At 38.5% G+C, this 21,663-nt stretch overlaps 1 protein-coding gene across 2 annotated transcripts in view; it reads right to left on the minus strand.

The window, feature by feature from the left end:
- KIFAP3 (kinesin associated protein 3) overlaps window positions 1-21,663 on the minus strand; it is a 176,076-nt gene that overhangs the window by 39,735 nt on the left and 114,678 nt on the right. For both annotated transcript variants that reach the window (XM_073644085.1, XM_073644084.1), the window contains exons 14-16: window positions 20,658-20,823; window positions 20,012-20,137; window positions 13,943-14,041 (exon numbers count right to left, since the gene is read on the minus strand). In XM_073644085.1, the coding sequence (XP_073500186.1) occupies window positions 13,943-14,041; window positions 20,012-20,137; window positions 20,658-20,823 (391 nt within the window). The remainder of the gene's footprint in view (window positions 1-13,942; window positions 14,042-20,011; window positions 20,138-20,657; window positions 20,824-21,663) is intronic.

Raw genomic sequence — 21,663 nt, forward strand, 5'->3', positions numbered from 1 at the left:
TGGTTCCCACCGTGAAGCATGGAGAAGGAGGTGTGATGGTGTGGGGGTGCTTTGCTGGTGACACTGTTGGGGATTTATTCAAAATTGAAGGCATACTGAACAAGCATAGCTACCACAGCATTTTGCAGCGGCATGCTATTCCATCCGGTTTGCGTTTAGTTGGACCATCATTTATTTTTCAAACAGGACAATGAACCGAAACACACCTCCAGACTGTGTAAGAGCTATTTGACCAAGAAGGAGAGTGATGGGGTGCTACGCCAGATGACCTGGCCTCCACAGTCACCAGACCTGAACCCAATCGAGATGGCTTGGGGTGAGCTGGACCGCAGAGTGAAGGCAAAAGGGCCAACAAGTGCTAAGCATCTCTGGGAACTCCTTCAAGATTGTTGGAAGACCATTTCCGATGACTACCTCTTGAAGTTCATCAAGAGAATGCCAAGAGTGTGCAAAGCAGTCATCAAAGCAAAAGGTGGCTACTTTGAAGAACCTAGAATATAAGACATATTTTTAGTTGTTTCGCACTTTTTTTGTTAAGTATATAATTCCACATGTGTTAATTCATAGTTTTGATGCCTTCAGTGTGATTGTACAATTTTCATAGTCATGAAAATACAGAAAAATCTTTAAATGAGAAGGTGTGTCCAAACTTTTGGTCTGTACTGTATGAAGGGGGGTAATGATGGCAGAATTATATATGAGAACACAAAGAAGGAGGTAACGATGGCAGAGTTATATATGAGAACACACATAGAAGGGGGTAATGATGGCAGAGTTATATATGAGAACACATAGAAGGGGGTAATGATGGCAGAGTTATATATGAGAATACACATAGAAGGGGGTAATGATGGCAGAATTATATATGAGAACACAAAGAAGGAGGTAACGATGGCAGAGTTATATATGAGAACACACATAGAAGGGGGTAATGATGGCAGAGTTATATATGAGAATACACATAGAAGGGGGTAATGATGGCAGAGTTATATATGAGAACACATAGAAGGGGGTAATGATGGCAGAGTTATATATGAGAATACACATAGAAGGGGGTAATGATGGCAGAGTTATATATGAGAACACATAGAAGGGGGTAATGATGGCAGAGTTATATATGAGAACAAATAGAAGGGGGTAATGATGGCAGAGTTATATATGAGAATACACATAGAAGGGGGTAATGATGGCAGAGTTATATATGAGAATACACATAGAAGGGGGTAATGATGGCAGAGTTATATATGAGAACAAATAGAAGGGGGTAATGATGGCAGAGTTATATATGAGAATACACATAGAAGGGGGTAATGATGGCAGAGTTATATATGAGAATACACATAGAAGGAGGTAACGATGGCAGAGTTATATATGAGAACACATAGAAGGGGGTAATGATGGCAGAGTTATATATGAGAACACACATAGAAGGGGGTAATGATGGCAGAGTTATATATGAGAATACACATAGAAGGGGGTAATGATGGCAGAGTTATATATGAGAATACACATAGAAGGGGGTAATGATGGCAGAGTTATATATGAGAATACACATAGAAGGGGGTAATGATGGCAGAGTTATATATGAGAATACACATAGAAGGGGGTAATGATGGCAGAGTTATATATGAGAATACACATAGAAGGAGGTAACGATGGCAGAGTTATATATGAGAATACACATAGAAGGGGGTAATGATGGCAGAGTTATATATGAGAATACACATAGAAGGGGGTAATGATGGCAGAGTTATATATGAGAACACATAGAAGGGGGTAATGATGGCAGAGTTATATATGAGAATACACATAGAAGGGGGTAATGATGGCAGAGTTATATATGAGAATACACATAGAAGGGGGTAATGATGGCAGAGTTATATATGAGAACACACATAGAAGGGGGTAATGACGGCAGAGTTATATATGAGAACACATAGAAGGGGGTAATGATGGCAGAGTTATATATGAGAACACATAGAAGGGGGTAATGATGGCAGAGTTATATATGAGAATACACATAGAAGGGGGTAATGATGGCAGAGTTATATATGAGAACACATAGAAGGGGTAATGATGGCAGAGTTATATATGAGAACACATAGAAGGGGGCAATGATGGCAGAGTTATATATGAGAATACACATAGAAGGGGGTAATGATGGCAGAGTTATATATGAGAACACATAGAAGGGGGTAATGATGGCAGAGTTATATATGAGAACACACATAGAAGGGGGTAATGATGGCAGAGTTATAAATGAGAACACATAGAAGGGGGTAATGATGGCAGAGTTATATATGAGAATACACATAGAAGGGGGTAATGATGGCAGAGTTATATATGAGAACACACATAGAAGGGGGTAATGATGGCAGAGTTATATATGAGAACACATAGAAGGGGGTAATGATGGCAGAGTTATATATGAGAACACAAATAGAAGGGGGTAATGATGGCAGAGTTATATATGAGAACACATAGAAGGGGGTAATGATGGCAGAGTTATATATGAGAACACATAGAAGGGGGTAATGATGGCAGAGTTATATATGAGAACACATAGAAGGGGGTAATGATGGCAGAGTGATATATGAGAACACACATAGAAGGGGGTAATGATGGCAGAGTTATATATGAGAACACATAGAAGGGGGTAATGATGGCAGAGTTATATATGAGAACACATAGAAGGGGGTAATGATGGCAGAGTTATATATGAAAACACATAGAAGGGGGTAATGATGGCAGAGTTATATATGAGAACACATAGAAGGGGGTAATGATGGCAGAGTTATATATGAGAATACACATAGAAGGGGGTAATGATGGCAGAGTTATATATGAGAACACACATAGAAGGGGGTAATGATGGCAGAGTTATATATGAGAATACATAGAAGGGGGTAATGATGGCAGAGTTATATATGAGAATACACATAGAAGGGGGTAATGATGGCAGAGTTATATATGAGAACACATAGAAGGGGGTAATGATGGCAGAGTTATATATGAGAATACACATAGAAGGGGGTAATGATGGCAGAGTTATATATGAGAACACATAGAAGGGGGTAATGATGGCAGAGTTATATATGAGAATACACATAGAAGGGGGTAATGATGGCAGAGTTATATATGAGAATACACATAGAAGGGGGTAATGATGGCAGAGTTATATATGAGAACACACATAGAAGGGGGTAATGATGGCAGAGTTATATATGAGAACACATAGAAGGGGGTAATGATGGCAGAGTTATATATGAGAACACATAGAAGGGGGTAATGATGGCAGAGTTATATATGAGAATACACATAGAAGGGGGTAATGATGGCAGAGTTATATATGAGAACACATAGAAGGGGTAATGATGGCAGAGTTATATATGAGAACACATAGAAGGGGGCAATGATGGCAGAGTTATATATGAGAATACACATAGAAGGGGGTAATGATGGCAGAGTTATATATGAGAACACATAGAAGGGGGTAATGATGGCAGAGTTATATATGAGAACACATAGAAGGGGGTAATGATGGCAGAGTTATATATGAGAATACACATAGAAGGGGGTAATGATGGCAGAGTTATATATGAGAATACACATAGAAGGGGGTAATGATGGCAGAGTTATATATGAGAACACATAGAAGGGGGTAATGATGGCAGAGTTATATATGAGAATACACATAGAAGGGGGTAATGATGGCAGAGTTATATATGAGAACACATAGAAGGGGGTAATGATGGCAGAGTTATATATGAGAACACATAGAAGGGGGTAATGATGGCAGAGTTATATATGAGAATACACATAGAAGGGGGTAATGATGGCAGAGTTATATATGAGAACACATAGAAGGAGGTAATGATGGCAGAGTTATATATGAGAACACACATAGAAGGGGGTAATGATGGCAGAGTTATATATGAGAATACACATAGAAGGGGGTAATGATGGCAGAGTTATATATGAGAATACACATAGAAGGGGGTAATGATGGCAGAGTTATATATGAGAACACATAGAACGGGGTAATGATGGCAGAGTTATATATGAGAACACATAGAAGGGGGTAATGATGGCAGAGTTATATATGAGAACACATAGAACGGGGTAATGATGGCAGAGTTATATATGAGAACACACATAGAAGGGGGTAATGATGGCAGAGTTATATATGAGAACACACATAGAAGGGGGTAATGATGGCAGAGTTATATATGAGAACACATAGAAGGGGGTAATGATGGCAGAGTTATATATGAGAACACACATAGAAGGGGGTAATGATGGCAGAGTTATATATGAGAACACATAGAAGGGGGTAATGATGGCAGAGTTATATATGAGAACACATAGAAGGGGGTAATGATGGCAGAGTTATATATGAGAACACATAGAAGGGGGTAATGATGGCAGAGTTATATATGAGAACACATAGAAGGGGGTAATGATGGCAGAGTTATATATGAGAACACACATAGAAGGGGGTAATGATGGCAGAGTTATATATGAGAACACATAGAAGGAGGTAACGATGGCAGAGTTATATATGAGAACACACATAGAAGGGGGTAATGATGGCAGAGTTATATATGAGAACACATAGAAGGGGGTAATGATGGCAGAGTTATATATGAGAATACACATAGAAGGGGGTAATGATGGCAGAGTTATATATGAGAACACATAGAACGGGGTAATGATGGCAGAGTTATATATGAGAACACACATAGAAGGGGGTAATGATGGCAGAGTTATATATGAGAATACACATAGAAGGGGGTAATGATGGCAGAGTTATATATGAGAACACATAGAACGGGGTAATGATGGCAGAGTTATATATGAGAACACACATAGAAGGGGGTAATGATGGCAGAGTTATATATGAGAACACATAGAAGGGGGTAATGATGGCAGAGTTATATATGAGAACACACATAGAAGGGGGTCATGATGGCAGAGTTATATATGAGAACACATAGAAGGGGGTAATGATGGCAGAGTTATATATGAGAATACACATAGAAGGGGGTAATGATGGCAGAGTTATATATGAGAACACATAGAACGGGGTAATGATGGCAGAGTTATATATGAGAACACACATAGAAGGGGGTAATGATGGCAGAGTTATATATGAGAATACACATAGAAGGGGGTAATGATGGCAGAGTTATATATGAGAATACACATAGAAGGGGGTAATGATGGCAGAGTTATATATGAGAACACATAGAACGGGGTAATGATGGCAGAGTTATATATGAGAACACACATAGAAGGGGGTAATGATGGCAGAGTTATATATGAGAACACATAGAAGGGGGTAATGATGGCAGAGTTATATATGAGAATACACATAGAAGGGGGTAATGATGGCAGAGTTATATATGAGAATACACATAGAAGGGGGTAATGATGGCAGAGTTATATATGAGAACACATAGAAGGGGGTAATGATGGCAGAGTTATATATGAGAATACACATAGAAGGGGGTAATGATGGCAGCGTTATATATGAGAACACATAGAAGGGGGTAATGATGGCAGAGTTATATATGAGAATACACATAGAAGGGGGTAATGATGGCAGAGTTATATATGAGAATACACATAGAAGGGGGTAATGATGGCAGAGTTATATATGAGAACACATAGAAGGGGGTAATGATGGCAGAGTTATATATGAGAATACACATAGAAGGGGGTAATGATGGCAGAGTTATATATGAGAATACACATAGAAGGGGGTAATGATGGCAGAGTTATATATGAGAATACACATAGAAGGAGGTAATGATGGCAGAGTTATATATGAGAATACACATAGAAGGGGGTAATGATGGCAGAGTTATATATGAGAATACACATAGAAGGGGGTAATGATGGCAGAGTTATATATGAGAATACACATAGAAGGGGGTAATGATGGCAGAGTTATATATGAGAACACATAGAAGGGGGTAATGATGGCAGAGTTATATATGAGAACACATAGAAGGGGGTAATGATGGCAGAGTTATATATGAGAATACACATAGAAGGGGGTAATGATGGCAGCGTTATATATGAGAACACATAGAAGGGGGTAATGATGGCAGAGTTATATATGAGAATACACATAGAAGGGGGTAATGATGGCAGCGTTATATATGAGAACACATAGAAGGGGGTAATGATGGCAGAGTTATATATGAGAATACACATAGAAGGGGGTAATGATGGCAGAGTTATATATGAGAATACATAGAAGGGGGTAATGATGGCAGAGTTATATATGAGAATACACATAGAAGGGGGTAATGATGGCAGAGTTATATATGAGAATACATAGAAGGGGGTAATGATGGCAGAGTTATATATGAGAATACACATAGAAGGGGGTAATGATGGCAGAGTTATATATGAGAATACACATAGAAGGGGGTAATGATGGCAGAGTTATATATGAGAATACACATAGAAGGGGGTAATGATGGCAGAGTTATATATGAGAACACATAGATGGGGGTAATGATGGCAGAGTTATATATGAGAATACACATAGAAGGGGGTAATGATGGCAGAGTTATATATGAGAACACATAGAAGGGGGTAATGATGGCAGAGTTATATATGAGAACACATAGAAGGGGGTAATGATGGCAGAGTTATATATGAGAATACACATAGAAGGGGGTAATGATGGCAGAGTTATATATGAGAACACACATAGAAGGGGGTAATGATGGCAGAGTTATATATGAGAATACACATAGAAGGGGGTAATGATGGCAGAGTTATATATGAGAACACACATAGAAGGGGGTAATGATGGCAGAGTTATATATGAGAACACATAGAAGGGGGTAATGATGGCAGAGTTATATATGAGAATACACATAGAATGGGGTAATGATGGCAGAGTTATATATGAGAACACACATAGAAGGGGGTAATGATGGCAGAGTTATATATGAGAACACACATAGAAGGGGGTAATGATGGCAGAGTTATATATGAGAACACATAGAAGGGGGTAATGATGGCAGAGTTATATATGAGAATACACATAGAAGGGGGTAATGATGGCAGAGTTATAAATGAGAACACATAGAAGGGGGTAATGATGGCAGAGTTATATATGAGAATACACATAGAATGGGGTAATGATGGCAGAGTTATATATGAGAACACACATAGAAGGGGGTAATGATGGCAGAGTTATATATGAGAACACATAGAAGGGGGTAATGATGGCAGAGTTATATATGAGAACACACATAGAAGGGGGTAATGATGGCAGAGTTATATATGAGAACACATAGAAGGGGGTAATGATGGCAGAGTTATATATGAGAATACACATAAAAGGGGGTAATGATGGCAGAGTTATATATGAGAATACACATAGAAGGGGGTAATGATGGCAGAGTTATATATGAGAATACACATAGAAGGGGGTAATGATGGCAGAGTTATATATGAGAACACACATAGAAGGGGGTAATGATGGCAGAGTTATATATGAGAACACATAGAAGGGGGTAATGATGGCAGAGTGATATATGAGAACACACATAGAAGGGGGTAATGATGGCAGAGTTATATATGAGAACACATAGAAGGGGGTAATGATGGCAGAGTTATATATGAAAACACATAGAAGGGGGTAATGATGGCAGAGTTATATATGAGAACACATAGAAGGGGGTAATGATGGCAGAGTTATATATGAGAATACACATAGAAGGGGGTAATGATGGCAGAGTTATATATGAGAACACACATAGAAGGGGGTAATGATGGCAGAGTTATATATGAGAATACATAGAAGGGGGTAATGATGGCAGAGTTATATATGAGAATACACATAGAAGGGGGTAATGATGGCAGAGTTATATATGAGAACACATAGAAGGGGGTAATGATGGCAGAGTTATATATGAGAATACACATAGAAGGGGGTAATGATGGCAGAGTTATATATGAGAACACATAGAAGGGGGTAATGATGGCAGAGTTATATATGAGAATACACATAGAAGGGGGTAATGATGGCAGAGTTATATATGAGAATACACATAGAAGGGGGTAATGATGGCAGAGTTATATATGAGAACACACATAGAAGGGGGTAATGATGGCAGAGTTATATATGAGAACACATAGAAGGGGGTAATGATGGCAGAGTTATATATGAGAACACATAGAAGGGGGTAATGATGGCAGAGTTATATATGAGAATACACATAGAAGGGGGTAATGATGGCAGAGTTATATATGAGAACACATAGAAGGGGTAATGATGGCAGAGTTATATATGAGAACACATAGAAGGGGGCAATGATGGCAGAGTTATATATGAGAATACACATAGAAGGGGGTAATGATGGCAGAGTTATATATGAGAACACATAGAAGGGGGTAATGATGGCAGAGTTATATATGAGAACACAAATAGAAGGGGGTAATGATGGCAGAGTTATATATGAGAATACACATAGAAGGGGGTAATGATGGCAGAGTTATATATGAGAACACATAGAAGGGGGTAATGATGGCAGAGTGATATATGAGAACACACATAGAAGGGGGTAATGATGGCAGAGTTATATATGAGAACACATAGAAGGGGGTAATGATGGCAGAGTTATATATGAGAACACATAGAAGGGGGTAATGATGGCAGAGTTATATATGAAAACACATAGAAGGGGGTAATGATGGCAGAGTTATATATGAGAACACATAGAAGGGGGTAATGATGGCAGAGTTATATATGAGAATACACATAGAAGGGGGTAATGATGGCAGAGTTATATATGAGAACACACATAGAAGGGGGTAATGATGGCAGAGTTATATATGAGAATACATAGAAGGGGGTAATGATGGCAGAGTTATATATGAGAATACACATAGAAGGGGGTAATGATGGCAGAGTTATATATGAGAACACATAGAAGGGGGTAATGATGGCAGAGTTATATATGAGAATACACATAGAAGGGGGTAATGATGGCAGAGTTATATATGAGAACACATAGAAGGGGGTAATGATGGCAGAGTTATATATGAGAATACACATAGAAGGGGGTAATGATGGCAGAGTTATATATGAGAATACACATAGAAGGGGGTAATGATGGCAGAGTTATATATGAGAACACACATAGAAGGGGGTAATGATGGCAGAGTTATATATGAGAACACATAGAAGGGGGTAATGATGGCAGAGTTATATATGAGAACACATAGAAGGGGGTAATGATGGCAGAGTTATATATGAGAATACACATAGAAGGGGGTAATGATGGCAGAGTTATATATGAGAACACATAGAAGGGGTAATGATGGCAGAGTTATATATGAGAACACATAGAAAGGGGCAATGATGGCAGAGTTATATATGAGAATACACATAGAAGGGGGTAATGATGGCAGAGTTATATATGAGAACACATAGAAGGGGGTAATGATGGCAGAGTTATATATGAGAACACATAGAAGGGGGTAATGATGGCAGAGTTATATATGAGAATACACATAGAAGGGGGTAATGATGGCAGAGTTATATATGAGAATACACATAGAAGGGGGTAATGATGGCAGAGTTATATATGAGAACACATAGAAGGGGGTAATGATGGCAGAGTTATATATGAGAATACACATAGAAGGGGGTAATGATGGCAGAGTTATATATGAGAACACATAGAAGGGGGTAATGATGGCAGAGTTATATATGAGAACACATAGAAGGGGGTAATGATGGCAGAGTTATATATGAGAATACACATAGAAGGGGGTAATGATGGCAGAGTTATATATGAGAACACATAGAAGGAGGTAATGATGGCAGAGTTATATATGAGAACACACATAGAAGGGGGTAATGATGGCAGAGTTATATATGAGAATACACATAGAAGGGGGTAATGATGGCAGAGTTATATATGAGAATACACATAGAAGGGGGTAATGATGGCAGAGTTATATATGAGAACACATAGAACGGGGTAATGATGGCAGAGTTATATATGAGAACACATAGAAGGGGGTAATGATGGCAGAGTTATATATGAGAACACATAGAACGGGGTAATGATGGCAGAGTTATATATGAGAACACACATAGAAGGGGGTAATGATGGCAGAGTTATATATGAGAACACACATAGAAGGGGGTAATGATGGCAGAGTTATATATGAGAACACATAGAAGGGGGTAATGATGGCAGAGTTATATATGAGAACACACATAGAAGGGGGTAATGATGGCAGAGTTATATATGAGAACACATAGAAGGGGGTAATGATGGCAGAGTTATATATGAGAACACATAGAAGGGGGTAATGATGGCAGAGTTATATATGAGAACACATAGAAGGGGGTAATGATGGCAGAGTTATATATGAGAACACATAGAAGGGGGTAATGATGGCAGAGTTATATATGAGAACACATAGAAGGGGGTAATGATGGCAGAGTTATATATGAGAACACACATAGAAGGGGGTAACGATGGCAGAGTTATATATGAGAACACATAGAAGGAGGTAACGATGGCAGAGTTATATATGAGAACACACATAGAAGGGGGTAATGATGGCAGAGTTATATATGAGAACACATAGAAGGGGGTAATGATGGCAGAGTTATATATGAGAATACACATAGAAGGGGGTAATGATGGCAGAGTTATATATGAGAACACATAGAACGGGGTAATGATGGCAGAGTTATATATGAGAACACACATAGAAGGGGGTAATGATGGCAGAGTTATATATGAGAATACACATAGAAGGAGGTAATGATGGCAGAGTTATATATGAGAATACACATAGAAGGGGGTAATGATGGCAGAGTTATATATGAGAACACATAGAACGGGGTAATGATGGCAGAGTTATATATGAGAACACACATAGAAGGGGGTAATGATGGCAGAGTTATATATGAGAACACATAGAAGGGGGTAATGATGGCAGAGTTATATATGAGAACACACATAGAAGGGGGTAATGATGGCAGAGTTATATATGAGAACACATAGAAGGGGGTAATGATGGCAGAGTTATATATGAGAACACATAGAAGGGGGTAATGATGGCAGAGTTATATATGAGAACACATAGAAGGGGGTAATGATGGCAGAGTTATATATGAGAACACATAGAAGGGGGTAATGATGGCAGAGTTATATATGAGAACACATAGAAGGGGGTAATGATGGCAGAGTTATATATGAGAACACACATAGAAGGGGGTAATGATGGCAGAGTTATATATGAGAACACATAGAAGGAGGTAACGATGGCAGAGTTATATATGAGAACACACATAGAAGGGGGTAATGATGGCAGAGTTATATATGAGAACACATAGAAGGGGGTAATGATGGCAGAGTTATATATGAGAATACACATAGAAGGGGGTAATGATGGCAGAGTTATATATGAGAACACATAGAACGGGGTAATGATGGCAGAGTTATATATGAGAACACACATAGAAGGGGGTAATGATGGCAGAGTTATATATGAGAATACACATAGAAGGAGGTAATGATGGCAGAGTTATATATGAGAATACACATAGAAGGGGGTAATGATGGCAGAGTTATATATGAGAACACATAGAACGGGGTAATGATGGCAGAGTTATATATGAGAACACACATAGAAGGGGGTAATGATGGCAGAGTTATATATGAGAACACATAGAAGGGGGTAATGATGGCAGAGTTATATATGAGAACACACATAGAAGGGGGTCATGATGGCAGAGTTATATATGAGAACACATAGAAGGGGGTAATGATGGCAGAGTTATATATGAGAATACACATAGAAGGGGGTAATGATGGCAGAGTTATATATGAGAACACATAGAACGGGGTAATGATGGCAGAGTTATATATGAGAACACACATAGAAGGGGGTAATGATGGCAGAGTTATATATGAGAACACATAGAAGGGGGTAATGATGGCAGAGTTATATATGAGAATACACATAGAAGGGGGTAATGATGGCAGAGTTATATATGAGAATACACATAGAAGGGGGTAATGATGGCAGAGTTATATATGAGAACACATAGAAGGGGGTAATGATGGCAGAGTTATATATGAGAATACACATAGAAGGGGGTAATGATGGCAGCGTTATATATGAGAACACATAGAAGGGGGTAATGATGGCAGAGTTATATATGAGAATACACATAGAAGGGGGTAATGATGGCAGAGTTATATATGAGAATACACATAGAAGGGGGTAATGATGGCAGAGTTATATATGAGAACACATAGAAGGGGGTAATGATGGCAGAGTTATATATGAGAATACACATAGAAGGGGGTAATGATGGCAGAGTTATATATGAGAATACACATAGAAGGGGGTAATGATGGCAGAGTTATATATGAGAATACACATAGAAGGAGGTAATGATGGCAGAGTTATATATGAGAATACACATAGAAGGGGGTAATGATGGCAGAGTTATATATGAGAATACACATAGAAGGGGGTAATGATGGCAGAGTTATATATGAGAATACACATAGAAGGGGGTAATGATGGCAGAGTTATATATGAGAACACATAGAAGGGGGTAATGATGGCAGAGTTATATATGAGAACACATAGAAGGGGGTAATGATGGCAGAGTTATATATGAGAATACACATAGAAGGGGGTAATGATGGCAGCGTTATATATGAGAACACATAGAAGGGGGTAATGATGGCAGAGTTATATATGAGAATACACATAGAAGGGGGTAATGATGGCAGCGTTATATATGAGAACACATAGAAGGGGGTAATGATGGCAGAGTTATATATGAGAATACACATAGAAGGGGGTAATGATGGCAGAGTTATATATGAGAACACACATAGAAGGGGGTAATGATGGCAGAGTTATATATGAGAATACACATAGAAGGGGGTAATGATGGCAGTGTTATATATGAGAACACACATAGAAGGGGGTAATGATGGCAGAGTTATTCTAACTTATTCACAGCCACAGCCAAAAAGAAATTAAATCCACAGTCATGAAGTTATGAGATCAACCAGACTGGAAACATTTCGCACAGAAATTAGCATAGCGCCTCCGCTGCAATTTGCCGAATGTTTGGCTTAGTGGGAAATCTGCAGCTGACAAACATAGGTAGTCGTCCTTCAGACAAAGGCAGGAACACAGGCCGTCTGTTCACTTCTCTTTGGGGAGACAAACAACTGATTCAGAAGCATCTACATAACGCACATGAGTAACCATTCTCCAGAGGGGCATGTAATGGATCTCTGCTGCGGCTCTGTTATGCCATAACCTCATAGCGGAGGCTGAGCTTCAGCGGAGCCATGACAAACAGCAGGTGAATAGGAGAACTATTAGGGCCAAAACAGTACAGCGATATAGCAGGTCTAACATTTACTCCATGTCACTACTCGTCAGGATATATGGAGCAATTCATTACACAGGTGACAGACACAAGGCAGCTTGAAGACCCCACCCATCATAGTGCAGAATAACTATAGCAGTTTTCCCCTCACTTTTGCACAGAGTAAGCAGAAAGGTTCAGCACTGCTGTAATTATAAGAAAACTCTTCTGCTGAAGACTGCTGTATTATTAATGTATTATAGCAAAGCACCCATATACATAGTGGCCAGGAAATAGCATTCCCAGAACCAGTCTGAGATCAGAATCCCACATCAAAGCCAAGACGCGACCCACATGTCAGGTTACAGGGCCATGGCTCCACCTCAATGACAGATAGCCATACACCAGGCTATACACCGTGTAACACTGCACTGGGGCATACTATTCCATCTGCCCAAAGGAAGATATGAAAACTGGGAAATACATTTATTTCTGGAGCTCCCATTAGCAAAGCACTTGCATCCATTTGTAAAATTAAAAGGATACGGGTCTCTTTTATTATAACATCTCTCGTTGCTTGATGGAAAACCATTTGGTAAAAGACATAGACAATTTGGCACACAAACTCGTCATCTTCTTGCTGAGCTAAAAGAAAAAAATAACAGCTGCATTGAGGTGTCGTCGTCGTCATCATCATCATCATCATCATCATCATCATCATCATCATCATCATCATCATCATACTACTAAAGCAGAGAAGCCCAGCCTGTATATACAGAATAGGGCAGATGCTTCAGAGCACTGTCACCAGCATCACAAACACATTCCATTAACCCCTTCACAACATGGCCATTTTCTGCTTTTCCGTTTTTGTTTTTTTCCCCCTTTCTTCCAAGAGCCATAACTTTTTTATTTTTCCATCAGTATAGCAGAATGAAGGCTTGTTTTTTGTAGGATGAGTTGTACTTTTGAATGACCCCATTCATTTTATCATGTGATGAAAAGTGGGAAAAAAATTCCAAGTGCGTTGAAATTGCAAAAAAAAAGTAAAATTTATCAATTGTTGTATGGGTTTTTTACTTACTATATTCACTATATAGAAAACTGACCTGGCAATCTGATTCTCCAAGTCAGTACGATTACGCAGATACCAAACATAAAAGTAGAGGGGAAAAACTGAGATTACGTTCTATGGTGATATCAAAAGTTATTTATTGTTTATTACACAAATATGTAGGGGTTATTCAACAATAAGGCGCATATCAACAATTAAATGAATCAGATTACACTGAGAAACAAACACAACCAGTCTAAGTATGGTATAGTAAAACATGGCTGCACAAGATCCATCAGAAATAAGGTTTGTGACATTCAGGGATCTGCAAATGTGTCACAAAAGTCCTACACAATGGTAAGATCCCAGAGAAGGTAACAATCATAAAGGAAAAATGAATGTGACAAACTAGGGGTGTGTATGAATATATGTTTAGAGGGTTGGGACATAAATGTGTTTCCTGGATGTAATCACATTAGTAAAGTGCATGTGCAGAGAAGTCCATAATGATTGTTGGATAGAATAGAACTATAATAAAGTGCATGCGCAAGATGCCCTCTATTAACATATGTAGAAATGTAAAGTCGTATGGGTAGTGAATCTGGCAGATGACACAGTTGTAGTTAGAAGGAACCAGAGTGAGAAAGACTAATAGTGCAACTTGCGATGACATGCGCCCCCCCATGGCTGGTTTTGTTTGTTTCTCTGATTCATTTAATTGTTGATATGCGCCTCCTTTTTAGCATATTTGTGTAATAAACAATAAATAACTTTTCTTTATCACCACTGACCATAATCTCGTTTTTTCCCCTTTTCCTTTTCTGTTTGCAATATTCACTGGGGGTCACTTCTACACAGAAGTATTTTCACATCATTATATACCGCACATGCAGTGCCCATATATACCTGTCCTCTTCTGTCCTTGCTTTTGTTTGAATTAACAAACATGCATAGTTTTTTTTTTTTTATTGAAGTGGTGAAAAGAAAAACGAAAATTTGTAGAACTTCTCGTGTTGCCACATGGGGCCGGGTGAGGGATTATTTTTTGCGCCCTGAGCTGACATTTTTACTGATTCCATTATGGGTAGATAAGATGTTTTGATCATCTCTTATTGTATTTTACAAAAACATAATTTGGCATTTAGATTTTCTTTCTCGTTATACCATTTAACGATTGGATTTATTTATTTTATATTTTGATAAATTTGACTTTTTCTTACTGAATGATAACAAATATGTGCATTTATTTATTTTTTGGTTTATTTTTAATAGGGCAAATGGGTTGTGATTTTAACTTGTGTTTTTTACATTTTTTTTTTTACATTTTTAAATTTATTTTATTTTTTTACTTTTTACTGTATTTAATAGGGACTTGAAGCTGGGATCATCTGATTGCTTATGCCATAGATAGAAATACATCACCACTGCTATGCATAGTGAAAATCACAATCTCTTGTTAAATGGCGCTGTCAGAGACTGGCAGCGGGATGTAACAGCCGCAGGTAGAGCTCCACCCCACCAGCGGCTGTTAGAGGCACATGATATCTGATTAAATCAGCTGTCATGTGCAGGGAAAGTTGCAGGCTCGATGAGTGAGGGTGCATCAAAGTTACATAGTTACATAGTTTATAAGGCCGAAAAAAGACAAGCGTCCATCCAGTTCAGCCTATTTCTTGTGCACTGCAGCTATTCCGCAGCGTTGATCCAGGGGAAGGCAAAAAATCCCCATGCGGTATAGGCCAATTTACATCATTGAGGAAAAATTCACTTCCCGACTCCAATCTGGCAGTCAGATTAAATCCCTGGATTAATTAACTAAGCATAAGATGTAATTTTATTGTTCTCAAGAAAGGCGTCCAGGCCTCTCTTGAACTCTTTAAGTGAGTTGGACATCACCACTTCCTCTCCCAGAGAGTTCCAGGGAAAGTCGGGGAGTTGGCATAGGACGTACCGTTAAGTCCTATGTCGGTAATGGGTTAATCTGAATGGGGTCGTTCTGTTCTGATAGTAAGCACAAGAATTTTTGTAAGCCCAATTCACATGAATTGTAGAAGGGGAAATGTATCAAGCAGTCGGATCCTCTTCTAAAATCACTTTTTATTTAAAAGTATAAAAATACACAGTAGCCATCACCAGAAAAATAAAATAAGTAAATGTGTTTCAGACTAAATCCTTAAAAATCATGTTTAAAAAGAGCACAATTTGGTGTTTAATGTCACATCCTGTTAGGACACATGATTACTCACATCCAATAAAAAATAGAGCGATCGAATCTCAGGTAATGATTGATATTCTCTTCCAAGGAATAGACTAGAAAGTATGGAAGGATGAAAGACAAACACACAAACTATTCCTAATGACTGATATTAACTTGTCTTTGTTCCCACTGGTGACCAGGTTTGTAATGTGTATATCCACCTTGATTTTTGATTAAGGACTTTTCTCCTGTGATCTGTCAGCAGGTTTTTTTTTACTATGTAATATGACAGCAGCATGATGTAGGGGCAGAGAGCCTGATTCCAGGGATGTATAACTTACTGGGCTGCTTGGTGCAGTTTTGATACAATCCCTGTTTTGTCTGTTGTAGATGTAGCAATAGTCAGAATGTTAAGCTGTCAGAGCTGCCAATCAATGGTAGGGGTGGGGGTTAAACAGATTAGGCTGACTGCTGTGCATGTGAGACCAAGTCCTAGAATGATAATTTCCTGCTGATAAAACACTGATTGTATTGAAACTACAGCACGCAGCCTATTAAGTGACACATCCCTGGTATCAGGGACTCTATCACTACATTATGCTGCTCTCAGCTTAAATATCAAAAACCAGCTAACAGACTTGCTTTAATTTGTTAGCAGCATCCAAAAGGTGTCTTCTAATATAGATTTTTAATGGTATTGTTGTGCAACCAACATATTGTAAATTGAAACATATGCACGTAATTAATTGTTGAAATTGTGTATACACTGTGTGCAGAATTATTAGGCAAGTTGTATTTTAGAGGATTATTTTTATTATTGATCAACAACTATGTTCTCAATCAACCCAAAAGACTCAAATATCCAAGCTTAATATTTTTGGAAGCTGGAGTGGGTTTTTTTTTAGATTTGGCTATCTTAGGATAATATCTGTTTGTGCAGGTAACTATTACTGTGCAGAATTATTAGGCAACTTAATAAAAACCAAATATAATCCCATCTCACTTGTTTATTTTCACCAGGAAAACCAATATCAGTGCACAAAATTTAGAAATAAACATTTCTGACATGCAAAAACCAAAACCCCAAAAAAATTAGTGATCAATATAGCCACCTTTCTTTATGATGACACTCAACAGCCTTCCATCCATAGATTCTGTCAGTTGCTTGATCTGTTTTCGATTAACATTGCGTGCAGCAGCCACCACAGCCTCCCAGACACTGTTCCGAGAGGTGTACTGTTTTCCCTCCCTGTAGATCTCACATTTTATAATGGACCACAGGTTCTCTATGGGGTTCAGATCAGGTGAACAAGGGGGCCATGTCATTATTTTTTCTTCTTTTAAACCTTTACTGGCCAGGCACGCCGTGGAGAAGTTGGATGCATGTGATGGAGCATTGTCCTGCATGAAAATCATGTTTTCCTTGAACGATACCGACTTCTTCCTGTACCACTGGTTGAAGAAGTGGTCTTCCAGAAACTGGCAGTAGGTCTGGGAGTTGCGCTTCACTCCATCCTCAATCTGAAAGGTCCCACAAGTTCATCTTTGATACCAGCCCATACCAGTACCCCACCTCCACCTTGCTGGCATCTGATTCTGCGTGGAGCTCTCTGCCCTTTACTGATCCAGCCTCTGGCCCATCCATCTGGCCCATCAAGAGTCACTCTCATTTCATCAGTCCATAAAACCTTTGAAAGATCAGTCTTAAGATATTTCTTGGCCCATTCTTGACGTTTTATCTTATGTTTCTTGTTCAAAGGTGGTAGTTTTTCATCCTTCCTTACCTTGGCCATGTCCCTGAGTATCGCACACCTTGTGCTTTTTGATACTCCAGTAACGTTGCAGCTCTGAAATATGGCAAAACTGGTGGCGAATGGCATCTTGGCAGCTTCACGCTTGATTTTCCTCTATTCATGGGCAGTTATTTTGCGCTTTTTTTGGCCAACACACTTCATGCGACCCTGTTGGCTATTTGCCATGAAATGCTTGATTGTTCAGTGATCACGCTTCAAAAGTTTGGAAATTTCATGACTGCTGCATCCCTCTGCAAGACATCTCACAATTTTTGTCTTTTCAGAGCCTGTCAAATCTCTCTTCTGACCCATTTTGCCAAAGGAAAGGAAGTTGCCTAATAATTAAGCACGCCTTATATAGGGTGTTGATGTCATTAGTCAACACCCCTCCTCATTACAGAGATGCACATCACCAGATTTACTTAATTGGTAGTTGGCTCTCAAGCCTATGCAGCTTGGCGTAGGACAACATGTATAAAAACTATCATGTGATCAAAATACTCATTTGCCTAATAATTCGGCACACAGTGTAGGATATATTTTTATGGTAACTGATGAAGACATATTTTTTTTTGCTTTTTTTCCATGTATTTAAAACAGGTGCAGATGGTATGACTGCATATGTAAAAAACATTAAAACGTAACAAATTTGCATTATCTGTTTTTTTTTTTTTTAATGAACAAACTTGTAGAACGTAAACTGCCTATTGTAGGGGCTCTTTTAGCCACAATGTTTACTGGATTGGTGAGAATTTTTTATCTTGATGTAACATGGGAATGGAATTTTTTAATAATATTAGTTATTTCTGAAAATTGCAGTCTGAAAATGAAGGAAACCGTGATATGGTTCATATCTGTCGTTTAGTTTGAATTAATTCTTCAATAGGGATAACAAGTAACAATGTGGAGTTGGTGGCAGTATTTCTGGTCAGTGCCTTTAGATAAACTCACCTATTTTTGTACATCAATTGTAAATTTCACATTCATACTGTTATTATTAATGAAAGCGACACATTGTATAATCTCTAGTGGGTTGCCCTCCCACATCAGGAGCAGGTCATCTATGTACCTCCTGTACCACCTCATATGGGAGGCACTGATCCCATGTTCCCATTCACAAGAATACAATGGAAGAAATGTCTCCAACAAATCTTGCCACGCTAACACTTTGTGACATTTTCACTAACGGACTTTACAAATTTGCATTCATGTCCATTCCTCAATGTAGGCTTTGGATTGAATGTATGAAGATTGTGCATATGCAATTTATGGCATTATTAGTCATGTTCGTTACATTGATTGCATGTAAGCTTATGGCTAGTGAACACATGCCAGCAATAATCTGGATATAAATCCAGATTATATCCATTTATAAATTTGGCACTATTTATCCACAGTACAGTCCTAAATCCACAATCCTAAGTGTTTCTGATTATTCCATCTTTAGGTTACATTGAATATAACAATAACATATTTTAGAAATAATAAAAATAATTGGCTGATACTATTCATATTGTGGCTACAACTATTTATTATTACCCTCTTCTGTCAAACAGAATGAGAACACATACCATTCAGTAGCTCAATAAGTGCTGGAATTATGCCAGATTTTGCCAACAAGGCGGCGCAGGAATCATCCATTGACACTGTGCCAATCATTATAACCACTTCCAAGACAAGGTCATCTTCAGCAGACCCTAAGATAAGAGATATAAAAAAATATATGAAGCAAAGTAAATCAATTACAATTGTATATCACCAAAGAAGAGAAAAGAATTCACAACTATAGTACCAATCTACATATAACAAAAATAGACCGTTCTGTGCTCTTGTAAAAATGAGCAACAGGTTTATTCAGCAGAAAATGAAAAGCCAAGATTGAGAATGATTCTGTCTTACGTCTAATGGAATTTATTCTCAATTTCAATTAATAATAATAAATTGATGTATAATTTAAATCAAATGTTCAATGGATAGCTTAATAAATTAAAAGAAATGAGTAATTCCATTCTCAGAAGTTGGAGCAGCAGATAGGGTGATGATTCCTAGGATCGCCACGGCCATTCTTTACATATGCTGTCCATGGGCAGCAGGGGGTCGTGAAATGAAGAGCTGGGGGAAGCAAGAAAGGGCTTTACAGCTTTCTGCTGTATATCTCAAACATTTAAAGATTTTTTTACAAGAAAGTGGTTGACTCTTTTAATAATATAAATGTACCTGGCTTAAGTTTATCCTTGAGGTAAGGGACAAGCTTATATTCTTTGAGAACTAGTTCCCAGTCCAAATCACTGATCGTGAGGTTGGCGAGTGTTCCGAGGCATTCAATCACAAATTCTTCATCTTCATCATTCGAAACCTGAGCTGCCAGATCCCCAACGTAATCCTATTGCACCAATGTAAACTTCAAGTTTAGTTACAAAGTGTTAATTTAAAAAATAACTTTAAAAAGGGTTGTCCGGAAAAATGATATTGATGACCGATCCTCAGAATACTGGATCGGTGGAGGTCTGACACCTGGTACCCTGACTGATCAGCCTTTACTTGCCCTGGCTATAGAATAGGAGGTGTACTGCAGTACCCAGCAGCGACTGCTACACATTGAATTGAGCTGCACTTTTCAGCTCCATTCAAGGTGTTTATATCCAGTGGTCACTGGGGTTTTGTGTGACCCCATATGCTATCTTGATATAATTGTTTTTTTCTTTCAGTGGTCACTGGAGCAAATACCAGCTGATATGAGGGGATACCGAGTGTGTCGGACCCCCACTTATCCAATATTGATGATATCAAGGACAGGTCATCACTATTATTTGATGGGCAACACATTTAAAGGCCTTTGCACACAGCACATTTCAGTAAGTTTTCGACACACAGTAACTCTAAGCTGACTACACCCAAAGACAGAGAGGGATTGTCTGACTAGGTAACGTGACTAGACCGGCCAAATAGTGCCAGAAAACAGACAATGTTGCGGGATACATTTCACAATCCTCAGTCCTACCAATAAGCAGTAGTTGGACATCTTTCACAGCAGCTTATTTCCATGCTCAGATGTTGCTACCTGGAGACTGTCAGCAAGCAGGTTAACGGCTTGTGCACATTCTGTTTACATTACTTGTCTACATTTTTGTGTGAAATAGTATGCTACAGTGAATGTGCTTAATGACTAGCTGCTTTTTATCAGCCAAGCTCATTGGAGGAACTCTCTGACAGTTACTGACCA

This window comes from Phyllobates terribilis, unplaced genomic scaffold (assembly GCF_046119375.1).
Source record: "Phyllobates terribilis strain yellow unplaced genomic scaffold, ASM4611937v1 Scaffold_8__6_contigs__length_399053987, whole genome shotgun sequence".
Taxonomy (NCBI): Eukaryota; Metazoa; Chordata; class Amphibia; order Anura; family Dendrobatidae; genus Phyllobates; species Phyllobates terribilis.